Genomic DNA, 15,214 nt, shown 5'->3' with positions numbered 1-15,214 from the left:
TTATTATATAAAATATTATCTTAAATATCATATGCATATTATAATAAATTATACATAATTGATAATGTCTAATAATTATAAACTATAATAATAAAAGACAAACAAGTTTATAAAATTAAATAAAAATAACAAAGATGTATAAAATAAAATAAAGATAGAAGATGAAGAAGAAAAGTTGAGAAATAAAATGAAGATGACCTTACATGGAGAAAAGATAAGAAAGTGAAGAAGGATAATTGAGAAATAAAATGAAGATGACCGTGTATGTATAAAAAGAAGAAAGTGAAGAAGGATAGAGAGAATAAATTTTGCAATCAATTCTCAACCCATAAGAATTGAAAACAAAAACTACAAAATGTTGCTTCAAGTAAACATACGTTTGAGGGTAAAAGTTATGTTAAAAAAAATCATCCAAACAAGTTTGGTCCAACGTTCAAGACTTTTGAATATGCGTTCATGCTTCTGAACGCTAAACCAAACATACACATAGCCTTAGTTTGGAGCTGCTCTTCCATTCATATGATCTTGTCGTTGCCCTTGAGACGAACTCCCAGAGAACATCTCCATCATAGATCTAAAGGCTCCTGTTACATCATCAGACATTTCATCAAAGTTCAAATTAATATTGCCACCAATTCTTATTTCCGGTTCATTAGCACTTGTGGCATTGGCATCCACCGGCCGTTCCTGAGAGTGCGACCCATGGTGCGAACCTGTGACATTTGCAGCCATGTCTCTGAACATGCTTGCTATATCATTTGGGTTAAATGGCACTGATGGAAAAGGTGGCACTCCATGGCTTCTTGATCCTCTTGTCGATTGGTTCGGAAATTCCCAAGATGATCTTGAACTCTTTAGAGCATAAAAAGTGATTAGTTTCAGCCTTTCAGGTATCATGTTTAAGAAACTACCATCAGAATGCTATAACTGCTACTATAGAGAGAGATTACAGCATCTTGTTTGAGCAACAACCATTACAATGCTAATGACAAATGTATCATGAACACATATTACCAATTCGGCAAAAATATTTTAAGTTACTAATGCTTGAAGTGCAGGAAAATGCTACACATTAGATATTATGGAAATAACTAACAATTAACCACGGCATTCAGAAAAACCATATGCAAGTTAAACACACCATCATTGGTGTGAATTGAAACATTGCTAGAATTTTACTAATTCTTGATGCTCCCTTTGTATGGGAATAGCAAATGTTTAACATCAAACATGTTTTCTCCAAAGAGACTTGGAGAAGGATGTCTACGTGGAGATCCCTCTAAACTCTGATCCAATCGATGAATAAAACCAATGTATTTAAGAAAAGCACGTTGAAGCAATTGCTCCACATCTTACTTTTGAAGGTTCATAAATACGACGGTATCAAAGGAGTATGAAAAAGCAAGATGATCATACCATCCTCTCCAAACACACTCAAGGAGGTAAACTCTCGATTCTGTCTGGATATGTGGATGACATTGCGATCTGGCAATTGTATGCACCTATGACAAATTTTCTGACAAGCTAGTTTTACAGGACAAGACTAGATCACTAGATGTCTGGAATCTATTTGGTGTAAACCCATGATCTTCATAGAAGACTTTTCTTCTTAGACATGTTGAGAGATTGGCAACCTATGCTTCATAGATAACTTTCATTTTGGTTGTTTTTTGCTCTCGTAAAGAGCAACTATTATCCTCTGTCTTTTACTATTCTTGTCTGATTGAATGAAATCCTTTTGTCAATTTTTTTTTTTAATCACTCAAACAAGTAGTATATTCTGAAGGATAAGTTAGCATCTGGATTCAAAATACAAGATATTTGGAAATTAAGGTACTTCCAACGGATTCAATTGCCCATCTCAAGAAAGGTATCTTTATTTCTTAAAGAAACTCCCAAACAAACAGTAAAGCTCAAATGCAAACCCGCTGGTGTATCTAACCAACAGAATCACAAAATAAGAAATTATTAGGAGTCTCCTATGGTTGAATGTTGATAACGGCCTATTCGAGAGTTGAGTGGGGATGTTATTACATTTGGCACATGCTACATAAAATTAAGCATATGCAGTTAGTGTTGGCAAATTTATGCATGCCAAGCAAGGAAGACACACATGCAAGCTGCAGATAAAATATGTAACATCATCCCAATAAGTTTTTTGTTATTGAAAGGAGATTCAATCATCATATTCATATTCTTGGGAGGATCTCTAGTAACATGAAGGAGTGAGAAACCTAACAAATTTACTTGTGAAGTGTATTATGTAGAGGCTGAATTTCCAACAGTGGCACCAATAGGTTGTGAATTACAATGGACAAAAGCATAGTAATCTGAGAGTATAACACTAAGCTGTCATGAAAATATTCTATAAAAAATCAATGTCATCAATGAATAATATTTAGTCTCTACTATATCTTCTTTCAAGTAACTAAAATATAAATATTTCCTTTATTTTTAAAAAAGAAATAATGATGATAACAATACCTGATTATGATTTGCATGGTGTTGTTCTTCTCGCAATTTATGCTCAGCCACCTATAGATACAAAATGGTTATGATAAATAGAAGAAGTAACAAGCAAAGCAAAACAGAAAGGAACAACAGGTCAGACCCGTATATTTTCTTTAACAGCTTCGTTATTTGGATCCAATAGCAAGGCTGCAGAAGTAAGATATCATGGTAAGGATAAAACCTCAAGTTTCTCACTTATTCCATAGATTTAACATTCTTGAATCCCAAGCATCTTGGATCCAATAGTTATCATCAAAATAAACATGATAAGTTTAATGTTGCGTGTACTTTGGAAAGATAAGTCAATTTGACTGGAATTTTTACATCATGTTCCTGGAAGTTTAGGAAATCCAAACAGCAAATGGTAGCTCATCCATCAAGAACTTTGAGAAAAACTCCCTTTGAGATTTTATAAGAGAAATTTAGTAATCTATTTTCAAAAAAAAAAAAACAAGAATATCAATAAGACAGAAGAATTTTACAAGAACATGGGAGAATCAAAGAGACTCCTTACAAGAGCAAAATGCAAAAGTAAAAAACCTATCAATAGAGCCTAGCTTCCAAAACTCTTGACTAAATTTTAACATCGAAGATGCATGGGGTCAAACAAAATACAACAGTAGCATATACTGCACATTCCCGGAAAGGATTTGCAATCCTTCTGTTAGCTTTAAGGATAGATACCCCAAAGGGCTGCAAGTATATAGGCACAAAAGGTTCAAGGATAGTTTTGGAATTAAGCAGAATCAGGAAGTGGGAAAATTGAGTGAATCCTCAATTCCTAACTAATTGTGCAGAAATTGAGAACAAATAGAATGTCATGCTGGCATGTGGGTTGTGCGCAAAGTGGTGGTGTATTTCTAGCTACGGGAAAGAGAGATATAAAGCGTAGAGAGTGAGGAAAGAGAGGGAGGCTAAAAATTGAGAGTTGGCCTGGGTGAGTGGGGCTGCAATAGCGCCCTGTTTCACTTTGCTTGTTGCGTATTTTCTTCTATCTTCTCTTTAACTGTGAGCTGAGATCCAGACTCATCAGTGTGAATAGTACAATCATACTACTTCCTCTAGTCCCTGTGTTTGTGGTTTCTTACACCTTCCTACTCCCAAAACCAACAGACCTGCCTACCTGACACTCGCCTGACAAAGTATTTCAAAAAAATTCAGCCACAGGATGTAAAAGCATATGTGAAATGGATTCTGAATTTACCTCACACAGAACACATTACAAAAATCAGAGAAATAGCATTGTGTGGTGTTCAAACAATGTGTAAATGTGAAATATATGATGCATCTCAAATATGTCACGATGGTTTGTATGAAAAAGCAACAAAAAGGCCAACATTCACAGGGCAAGTCCCTGTCAATACTAAAACAAATTATAAGCATACATAACAGTAGAAGAATACACTACCAACCTTTTCTGAACCCTTTATCAATAGCAAAGCTGTAGTTTCCTTGAGCATAGTATACTAACCCCAAACGACTGTAAGCCTTGCTGTAGTTTGGATCAATCTCAATAGATCTAAGACAATCTTGGATTGCTTCATCATATTTTTTAAGCTGAGTGTAAGCTGCTGCCCTGATATGTGTCAAAACAATGAACAGAATACAGGTTCATTGCTTAAAATGGTGCCTAATGATCAGAGAAGGTTGAACCATGGCATATATCACAATACATTACTTCAAGAGAAAAGAGAAAGGAAGGGACTCTTGTGACTACAAATTTCAATTTGGGTCACGATAGAACAGAAGAGATTAAAGCATCATCCTTGTAAACGTTCTCAAGGTCATGATTCAGTATTCCTTTGGAGCTGTGGGATGAAATAATGGATAAGATTCCATAATCGATAAACTATATGTTATTTAAAGCTGTCACACACAATTCCACGAGTTTAAATCCTGAGAGAAAAGTGCTAAAGGGCATGTTAGAAATCCCAAAGAAATGGAATTGATTTTATTTGCAAATCAATTAACTTGTTTAGATTTTAAGAAAAATGATAATTGAATTTATTTTGAAATCCAACAGATTTTCTATCACTTTGTATTTGAAGTCCTTTCACTTTTAACAGGATTTACATGGATTTTGGATCTAAAAGATTAAAAAAAAAAAAAAAAAACTGTTTTGCCCTCTAAATATTAGTGTAAATAAAGATGTGTTTCAAAAGGGAGGTGGCAGGTAGCTATCAGGCAGAGGTCCGTTGGTGGTTGGCAGTGGTCAGCAGCAGTTCACACACATTATTTGATTTCAAAAAAGCAAATCAAATCAAATCATTTCCATTTTTTTTTTTTGTTGAAACACACCCTGACAGATAATTGATTGCGATGTAATTCCACATATATTTGTTGCTCAATTTTACATAAGAATACAGGGATGTTTCATTCTTTTGAAAGAAAATAGTACTGCCTACAGAACCTGTTCATTCTGTTTATCTCAATTTCATTTCAAGGTGTCAACGAAGCAACAACAGTCGACAAGTAAGGGAAGAATATCAGTGACGAATGGACAAATTTGGTGACACTATTGAGAGTGGGTATAAATAGCACGTGAATTTTTTAAAATTTAGTCTGAAATAAGTACTGTTTTGGTTCCTAAAGTTTGGAGCCAAAACCCAAATTGCCCCTAACCTTTTTTTGGTTCGAAATGCTCCTCAACGTTTAGAATTAAAATCGTCCTTTTCGACTTTTTTGGACAAAAATCCCCTTGTGTTTGTTATTGGTAGTAATGAAAATTAAAATAAATTAAAAGATAAATTAAGAATTAGATAAACATAATAATTATATATAGATTCACTTCAATTTCTAGGAGGAAACAACAAGATGACGATAGTTCCTCCGCCGCATCCAATGGAGGGGCTCCACGAGGCAAGAGCACCACCATTCCTGACGAAGATGTTTGATGCGATGGACAATCCGAAACGGCGCAAGCTTTGTGGTTTGGGATCCGCACACCTTCTCGAGAGGCCTTCTTCCAAGATACTTCAAGCATAATAACTTTCCAATATAAAGATTTTGTATTTCTTTCTAACCCAATTTAAAGATTGTGTTTCTTTCTAACCCAATTTAGAAACCAGTTATAATTATTAATTACTATAAAAAGGTTTTACTGATTATTTACCTGCCACTATATATGATTGAATATTTAAATCCATTGGTCTCGTGGTTTCTGGAATTCCCTTACCTGCTTTTGCGATTTGTGAACAATCATTGAGACTTCAAATTTGTCTTATCTATTTGGTTATGTAGGGTTTTAGAAAGATTGGTCCAGATAAATGAGAATTTGCGAAGGAAGGGTTTGTTAGAGGGCGCAGTCACTTGTTAGCTTCATGGAGCCCCTCCATCGACTGCGGCGGAGGAACAATCGTCATCTCATCGTTTCCTCCCAGACACTGAAGTGAAGTTGTGTATGATTATTATGTTTATTTATTTCTTTATTTATCTATTAATTTGTTTTAATTTTCATAACTACCAATAATAAACACAATGGCATTTTTGTCCCAAAAATCGAAAGGACAATTTTAATAATAAATGTAACACTAAGGACCATTTCGAACCAAAAATAAGGTTAAAAACGATTTAGATATTGACCCAAACTTTAGGGACCAAAACAATACTTATCCCTTTTAGTTACAAACTTAACTACTCATTCAATACAAAATCCATGATTAGCATTCTCACTTCTCACATAACAAGAGTGTCCTCCTGCCCTAGACTAATATCTCACAAAAGCATATTACATCTAGTGAAAATGAGCAGAAATTGCAACTTCATGAGAAGATCAGTAAGTTAACATTCCATATAAAAGCTACCCATGTAATCATATAGAGAATAACCAAATATAATGAGTAGTATATTTGAAAACATATAAACCAGAGCAAATACCTGTTGCAGTAATAAACAGCACTTTTTTCATGCACTGCAATTGCACAATTATACAACTCAATTGCATCATGGTATTGCTTGGATTGCATTGCCTTGTTACCTGAGTGAAACCAAATTTCAGGTATTATTAGCAAGAGATACACATAATGCATGTCACCGTGTGTGCATGCTTGCATTATCACAAAATCCTCCTAATGCTCAGCTTAAAAATTCTTCTAATTCACATTCCAACAAAATCATGAATTGATATTTACACAATTATGAATTAATCAACAGATTTAAAAACTTATCATACCTAGTGATTTCAGTGATTCAGCCAAATTCTTCAGATTTAATACTGGGGACCCAGATTTTTCCATCTCCTATATAGCATCAGAATAACTTCATCAGAATTAGCTTCTGATAGAACCCATAGCCAATGGCATTGGTTGATCTATGTAATAAACGTCACCTAATAAGATGAGGCTTGGAAGTTGTTGTACAACAATATAGATAGAAATGAAAGAAAATAAAAGGATTGCATAAAATAACTAGTACTAATAGAAATGTATGTATATCCATAGATTTAAGATAACAACTGACTGAAGGATCAATTGAGAAAGGCATGAATATGTTTATGAAATTGTTAATTTCAAGCATCTAACCAAAAGGATTATCTGATAGAATAAAGAACCCCAAAGAACCAGATGGAGACAGCACGTGACAATACTGATCGGAATTGAGTTGCATGTAGCAGTTTCAAAACCTTTCACAGTAAAGCTATCTCTCATACAGGTAGAATGCATATCATTTAACATACTGATAATGCTGTTGATGAACATATGGAATATCATAGTAGTCAGCCAAATCTCGTCTCATCCGAGATGTCCCCAAAAATAGGATGGTAGGATTAGCCAGAATTTGAAGAAAGGTAGAAGAAAATTTTGATTATGAAATAAACTTAGAACTGAGCAGTGTGATTAACTACTACGTGGCATATTATAATTTATTCACTTCCCAGGACTATTATTTTATCAACATCACTTTTCTTTCAATGGGACCATTTATATGCCCCCTCCTGGGCGGATGGGCCAAAGATATTCAAGAAAACTAGAGAACAACAGAGTTTCAGGGGTTTTTTCCTTCTTTATTCCTGTATTTGCTTAGGTTGGTTAGTTAGGAGACTATTTAAGCTATTTAGTAAGACATTTTATGAAGCATTTTATTAATGAAATTCCAAGTTTCATATGAAACATGTTTTTCTAAATATCCAAGTGAGATGAGTGATTTGCTTTGCTTGTTGCATGAAGAAATTTTAAGTGGGCTAGTCAAAGTGGCAGAATGCTTATGGTATTATTATACGTGTGAAAAAAATACCTTTAAAACTTAAAGACAAATTTTATTGCAATGTCATTAGATCAATTATGTTATATGAACTGAGTGTTAGGTGACAAAGAGTAAACATGAGCATAAGCTTAATGTGGCAAAAATGAACAAGCTTAGATACATGAGCGGCTAAATACATATGGACAGAATAAAGAACAAAAATATAAGAGAGAACTTTGCAATAGCGCCTACTGCTGAAAGATGATAGAATCTTGTCTCGTGTGGTTTCGAGATGTGAGCGAAAAATCAGCAGAATATCTGATCAGGATGATGGACCAGATAAAAGATAGAAAAATAGTGAAAAGTAGAGGAAGACCTAAAATGATCATACACAAGGCAGACAAAAAATATCTATGTGTAAATGACCATAAACATGATTTAGGATAAGATGCAATGCCATCATTTGATCCACGTAATCGACTAGACCTGGTGGGATAAAGCTTTGCTATTGTTGTTGGTGCATGAAAAAATTGAAGGATCTAATCTAATGTAACCCTTAGTTTAGTTCCTTTAATTTATCCTTTTGATCAAGATTGTCAAAGACGTGTTCTTTGAAGATCTAGTAGGAAAATCTCTTTCAATGTGTAAGAATAAATTTGTTAGAGGTCTAGCAAAAAAAACATTATTTCCACTATCTATTGCTCTTGGGTCTTCCAGTCTTATCAAAATTACTTAGAGTGACTCATATAAGAAAATAAATTAAAGTCCAAGTGTTTGTAAACATGATAGGACACAATGATGTCGGTTAATCCATGTAGCGGACCCTACTTAGTGGGATTGTTGTTTTTTTGTGATAAGATGTGGAATTAATTGAAATTTTTGTTATAAACTAATTGATAAAATAGAATTAATATTATTAATGAGGAAAGAAAGCTCAAAAGCAAGAGTAACTTAGGGGTGAATGACCAGCGCTTAGTCCTAGGTTCGACTCTCAGTCCAAATTTTAGATTTATTTCCAAAATTTGCCTTCCAAGATCCACCACCTGCTAGTCCACCCATGGATGTCAACAAGCATCCTACCATGTTCCTAAAGCAGTTTGGGATAAACTGGCTAGTTTTCAACGGGTTTGGTCTAATTACTTCTTCAGTTTGACACCTTAACCAGGTCGGTCACTAAATTGAATCACCAATTTTCCAGTCGTACCAGCCAATTCAGTGTAGTTCTAATAACTATGCTTCACATTGCCTCAAATCAAGTATTCCATGAGAAAACAGAACACACTGTATATACTCTAGCTTGAGAGAGAATGTTGATATTATAATAAAGTTACTTTATGTATCAATTAGGATGTCATACCTTAAAAGCATTATCAAATAAACAAGATGCTTTCTCTAGTTGCATTGGGTCATCAGTTCCATCGTGATTCACCCTAAAATAGTGATTGTTCTCCAGAGATGCAAAAAATTTTCCACAGAGTTCATCTTTGGATGCTGCTATCAAACATTACAAAATAACAATGAAACATTTAACACATATCAAAGTATTCAAATTTACAGACTAGGATCTCAATCACTGTATCCAAATATTTAAGAAAAAATATATAGTAGAATTCTAATATGATTTAGATATAAACCAATCTATAATATATGCCGCATTCTGGTAAAACACATTCATTTCATGTGGACAAGGTCATAATCACTAAAGTTTAAAATAAATTTAAGGGGACAGATTTACCTACCAAAAATGTCAGTGCCCTGTGTCCAATCTTGATCCTAATCAAGTTGTATATTATGAAATGGAATCAAAACCACAACAAATTTAAGTAGGAAACAATGTAAAGTCAATTGATAGTGTAATAAACTGCTAGACCAAGAACAATGAAACCTACATACATATATCATTAGACATCACCAAAATAGAAGATGGATACAAACTAAGAACTCCTTCAGCAAACTAAGATGGATACAAAAATACAAGACCATAAACAGAAGAAGAAATAGAAATTGTGAAGGATAATAAATTCTGCCTAAACAAAACAACAAAATATTTAGAAAAACAAATAGAAACAGAAAAAGAAAAAAGAAAGCAAGCAACGTAAGAAAGTTCTCCACACTCAGCATATCAATCAGAGGAACCCAAAAACAAAGTCATATCCCTGGTCAAGGGATATGTGCCAAAGAAACCTACCAAAAACATCATAATGTAGCATACATTCTTCCTTAGCACAAAAATTTTCTCTTTACTTCTATCTAACCATCAATTGATGCCTAAGAGTAAATGACAACTCTAAAATTTAAGATGTCACATCACTGAAATGGCATAACAAAGTGAAAGAACACGAAAAGGGAGAGTGAGAATTCAATGCCTTCATATGATTTTGAGCAAAGGATGATGGATTATGGTCAGAGAATGAACTAGAAGCATCCATAGGACTAGGGTCTGACTTGATAGTTTCATGCTGCTTTCTTGCTTCAAGGCTCTTGAACATGTCAATCAAGGAATCAGATTGCGGATCACCATCTACACCAGAAGAGTTTAGCTTAAAGGCCTCTGCCAAACACTCCCTAGCAACCTCAATCCCTTCGGCATCAACCCCAGGCCCTGGTTCAACTATTTCGCATAAAGGAAATTGCTCAAATTAAGGCGTGTTCAATAAAATAATTACAAAAAAAAAAAACAAAAACAAAAGTGGGTAAATTAAATGAAATTGAACAACTACTTTGACAACCTTTGTACAGTAGACAACTTCAACCTAACTAATACAAACCGGAAAAAAATGAGTAAGAATTTGGCAAAAATTAGATTTTGCATTGCAGAGAGAGACAGAGAGAGGGATAGGGGGAGGGGAAATCAGCAGCGAAACTAAAAAAGGTAAATACCAGAGTTGAGGAACTGCAGGAAGGAACGAACTATGCGACGAGATAGCGGGGAATCGGTGGTTATGTGATTGTTGTGAGACATATCTATCTAATCTGAGAAAGAAAGAAAGAAAGAAAGAAAGAAAGGAAGAAGGAAAGAAGGAAAGAATTGACGATGTCGTGAAAGCGAAACCAAGCTAGAAGATGACGAACATTCGAATATAGCAAATTGGGGATGTTACTGAGATACTTCTCCCCACTTCGCCGAGAGTAGCTTTCTTCTTTGAACTTGGATCCTGATTTGTAATTTGAAAGAGGGACGATTCTAAGGTGGGGAAAGTATTTTTGGGTCCTTTAGGTAGCGTTTGGTGGAGAGATAGAGACAGAAAGACTGAGACTGAGAGACAGAGATTAGGAGATAGGGATTGAAACAAATTTCAGTATTCTGTTTGATGCAAAATGGGAGACAAGAATTGAAACAAGAATTAAACTCTAATTTAATTTGCACAAAAAGTAAAATTAGAATTAATTAATTGAAATAAAAGTATTTTAGGTATAAAATGTTATTAAAGTTTCAGTTTTCATCTCTAAAAATTTCAGTCCCCTGTGTCCCTACTTTTTGGAGGTACTGAAATACTGAAATTTTGGAGACAGAAACAGAAATTTTAGTACCAGTCTCTGAACTAACAAACACAATATTGAGTTTCAGTCTCTCAGTCTCTGTCTCAATACCTGAAAACAAACACTACTGAACGTGGATGTTTTCATAATATGGAATAGTGTGGGAGTTGTTTGGTTAATATCAGTTTTTCTGAAAAGCTTCTATTTTAGTCACATGGCACTATTTTTATTTTTTGGGCATATAAAAACCATTTCTTGTTAATTGTTTATAAAAGCCCAACAAACTTGTGAAGTATATTATGTTGACAATGTAAAATAAACTTTAAAAAAAATGTGTATAAATATTAATTTTTATTCTCATTAGGTTAAAATAACATTTTCAACTTCATATATAAAACCTATATCGAACATTAGTATAAAAAAAAAATTTCTTACATTGATAGTTTATGAATTAAAACTCATAAGTAAAGTTGTTTAACTAGAAAAATAATAACTATATTAACAATAATAAAATTATTGATAATAATAATAAGGGTTAAGTATAATTTTAGTCTATAAAGTATAGGTCGTTTCTAACTTTTTTTTTTTGCACAACAAAATCGGTATATATATTCTAAAATATTAATATTTCTTAAATATTTAAGTAAATATTATTTTTATATTTATTTTATATTCACTTTTTTAAAATTAACTTTTTTTAGTTGTACAAAATTATCAAAATAAATATTAAATTTTATTAAACATCTATAAAAAGTAAACAAAAAAAATTATTAATCATAAAATATTTATTTTTTAAATTTATAGATGTTTAATACAATTTAATATTTATTTTAAAAATTTTATAAATTAAAAATAATTAATTTAAAAAATAGATATAAAATAAAAAATTAATAAATATAAAAATAATATTTAATTGAATATTTTAGATTATATATATGAATTAAAAAATATAATATATAATTATGTAATATATTTAAAAGAAAGAGTAATACATAATAAGAAGTAGTCCCATCTATGTTAGTCAAATTCTTTATCATTCTTTAAGTCTCCCATTGGAATTTCACTCGATCATAATGACATAAATATTATAACAGTGAAGATAATTTACTTGTCCAAGTGTAAAAAACGATATTAAAATCAATAAGATTAAAAAATATGAAAATTTTAAGTTAATTATAAAAGAATAAAAAAATTTATAAAAAGATTAATTTAATCAATTTCAACATGTCATTTTTATATATATATTTTTTCTTCGAGTTATATTTGAAAATAAATAAATAGTCCTCCTTCGAACTAAGAAAAAAGATTATATAGACCATCAATAAAAAAAATCGGATGATATCTAATTTTGAAAACAAATTTATTTTTACTCTTCTCTTCTTACTTATTTCATTATTATTTCACAAATAAATATAACAAAGCAAAAAATATTTATCGGAGCTATACTAAAAAAAATATAGTCACCCAAAAAAAATAATAAACAAAAAAATATTCATTCATAAAATTTTTCTTTTGGACTTTCAATAATAATGTACGGGCTATTAATAAAGAATATACACTAACAAATCAATGAATTATAGGAAATCAATTTATTATTAAAAAATATTTTGGGCCACACTATAAATATATATAATTATTGTACGATGTAATATTAGCCACAAATTTAGAATCTTATTAATGAGTTCTTAAAAAACCATAAAATTCTTTCCCCACTATAGACAAATCCTTGAAAGAGGGAGAATTCTGTGAAAGTATTTTGTGGTGCTTAAAGACCAAGGTGCGTGAAATAATTATCTGACAATTTTAAGGCTGATATGCAAATATAGATTTTTAAGCATAAGTCCCTTCTTCTGTAATCTATTGGAGCGACAGCGGGTAGTTGTTCTTATTGGATTTCTGCCGCTTTATGTTAAAAAGGAAGGAATTTCGCTAGAGACAATGAAGTATTTGTATCGTGTGTATAATAGATTATTTATTTAGTTTAATATAAATTAAAAAATAAATATTTAGGATAAAATATTATAAATTTAGATTTTTTAAATTTTAAATTTTATTTTAGAAGATAAAATATAATCTATTATTATTTATTTTATAGGTGAGATCAAGAGAAAACATGAGAGAAAAAGTATTGAATAGTGAGATATCTTATTTTATCCTCTAAAGTAAAAATCTAAAATTTAGAGGATTCAAATTTAAATACTACTAATTTCTCAAACACAATACACTCATACTGTTTAGAATAACTATCCGGATACTAAGATAATAAATCGAACATTCCTATACCCCTATTGTACACATTGTACATATATTTCATTAGCTCCCTATATTTCCTCTAAAAAAAAATTCACGAATTTTTTTAAATAAATAAAATAAATGTTTAAGTTACTAAAATATATATTTTATAATTTTGTTATTAAAATATATCGTATTTCTTATTTTGTTTATAGTGTAAATAAGATAAAACTAAACGTGGCATAGGCCATACACTTTGTTTACAGTGCCATTTGGATATATTGTTCACTCATTTGTTCATATTTTCTCCAACTTCTACCCTCTTCTAATTATATTATTGATTTACTCGGCAAGCATGACACACGCAGATGTACATGATCTTGACATCAACTGCTTGAATGCGACATGACACATCACGGGGGTAGTTGACTTCGAGGTTTGATGCGTATTTTTGCAAATTACTATCGGTAAGTATATCGAATCGTATCAAGTACTACCACCAGAGTGGGTTACGCTTTCACAAAGATTAACGGACTAAGCAACTGTGATAAAGTGATTAATCTAGTCAGATAATCAAAACTTAGAGTTTTAGAAGTCTTTAACATAAAATAATAAATTAAGTGAAAGCAAGCAATAAGTGTTTGACAAAGTAATATTATGAAAAGAGTTAAAGTTTTAGAGATGTTGAACTTCAGAAAGAATGCTTTTCACTCTCTACTTTAATTATGCAAGATGTATCCATGGCAAATCATTAGTAATCAAACTGCAATCCTTTGATAATCCAATTTCTCTTAACTTAATAAACACCAATTCTTTGATTAATTGATTATGAAAAGAGGTGAAGTATGTAACAATCCAATTTCCAGTATGTTATGATCATACTGAAAATTAAATGTCACCAACTTGCTTAAAATAAAACTTTCACTATTTATTATTAAGCTTGTAACTGTATTAGCACACTATCAAATTTTTTAAAAAAATTTTCTTTATAAAAAGGTTTGTGAGGCAACTAATTAAACATACACAAGCCATATAAAGGAATTAAGTAAAACATACACAACGCCAACATTATATATATATATATATATATATATATATATATATATATATACATAATATGTATCATAGATCATACGTACATATAAAGATACTATCATATATACAGCGATGAATCCAGAAAATTTTGATAATGGGACAAAATTTATATAACATGACAATAATTTTTATAATAAAAATAGTATGTGTATATAAAAAATTAAATATTAAATTATTTATTAACCACTATATATTTGTGTATAAATACATATATTGTTTAATTTATTTTTAATGTATATTTTATATTTTAATATATGTTTTATACAGATAGTTATTTTTTATGTACATATAATAGGATTATTGTTATGATTATATTTTGTTATTGTAAAATACGAGCCTTCAAAATATCTAATATACAAATTAAAACACTAAAATAGTAATTTAAATAATAATATATAATTTAAAATTTTATTATTTTAGATTTTATAATTTTACAAAATTAAGTAATTTTTCTCTTAACACTACTATAAAAAAATTTTCTCTTTCTATATGTATTACTAAACAATTATTTAAAAATTCACTTTCCAACACAATTAGAAGCTGACTCTTATTGATATTTATAGTTAAAAAAGTTCTTTCAATTAATACATTTGCTATACGAAAATTAAAGCTAATTTCAAAAGAAGATAAATAATATTCTTTTGAGTTTATTTTTAAGAAAGAACATTAATTTCGTTTAAATCTAAGAATTGATCATTCTAACGAATATCTAATA

At 31.0% G+C, this 15,214-nt stretch overlaps 1 protein-coding gene across 2 annotated transcripts; it reads right to left on the bottom strand.

Annotated features, from left to right (window-relative positions):
* Positions 1-213: 213 nt before the first annotated feature.
* LOC130940954 (uncharacterized) lies at positions 214-10,860 on the bottom strand. Of its 2 annotated transcripts, none has more exons than XM_057869259.1 (10): positions 10,573-10,860; positions 10,059-10,303; positions 9,432-9,465; positions 9,050-9,186; positions 6,683-6,749; positions 6,388-6,487; positions 3,924-4,087; positions 2,612-2,658; positions 2,485-2,535; positions 214-852 (listed from the first exon to the last, which is right to left on the bottom strand). In XM_057869259.1, exons 1-10 carry the CDS (start codon positions 10,652-10,654, stop codon positions 493-495), a joined length of 1,287 nt encoding a protein of 428 aa, XP_057725242.1. In that variant the 5' UTR covers positions 10,655-10,860; the 3' UTR covers positions 214-492. The 2 variants fall into 2 exon arrangements, with proteins under 2 accessions (XP_057725242.1, XP_057725243.1); XM_057869260.1 differs by having other exon boundaries at positions 9,050-9,183.
* Positions 10,861-15,214: the final 4,354 nt, after the last annotated feature.

This window comes from Arachis stenosperma, chromosome 7, assembly GCF_014773155.1.
Source record: "Arachis stenosperma cultivar V10309 chromosome 7, arast.V10309.gnm1.PFL2, whole genome shotgun sequence".
NCBI classification, from domain to species: domain Eukaryota; kingdom Viridiplantae; phylum Streptophyta; class Magnoliopsida; order Fabales; family Fabaceae; genus Arachis; species Arachis stenosperma.
This window is presented reverse-complemented; position numbering and strand designations above follow the sequence as displayed.

Coding starts and splice junctions, on each gene's coding strand:
- LOC130940954 (XM_057869259.1), bottom strand. CDS start 10,654: ATGTCTCACAACAATCACATAACCACCGATTCCCCGCTATCTCGTCGC. Junction 4,088..6,387: donor GCTGTTTATTACTGCAACAG/GTATTTGCTCTG, acceptor GACACATATCAG/GGCAGCAGCTTACACTCAGC. Junction 853..2,484: donor ACCATGCAAATCATAATCAG/GTATTGTTATCA, acceptor TATGCTCTAAAG/AGTTCAAGATCATCTTGGGA.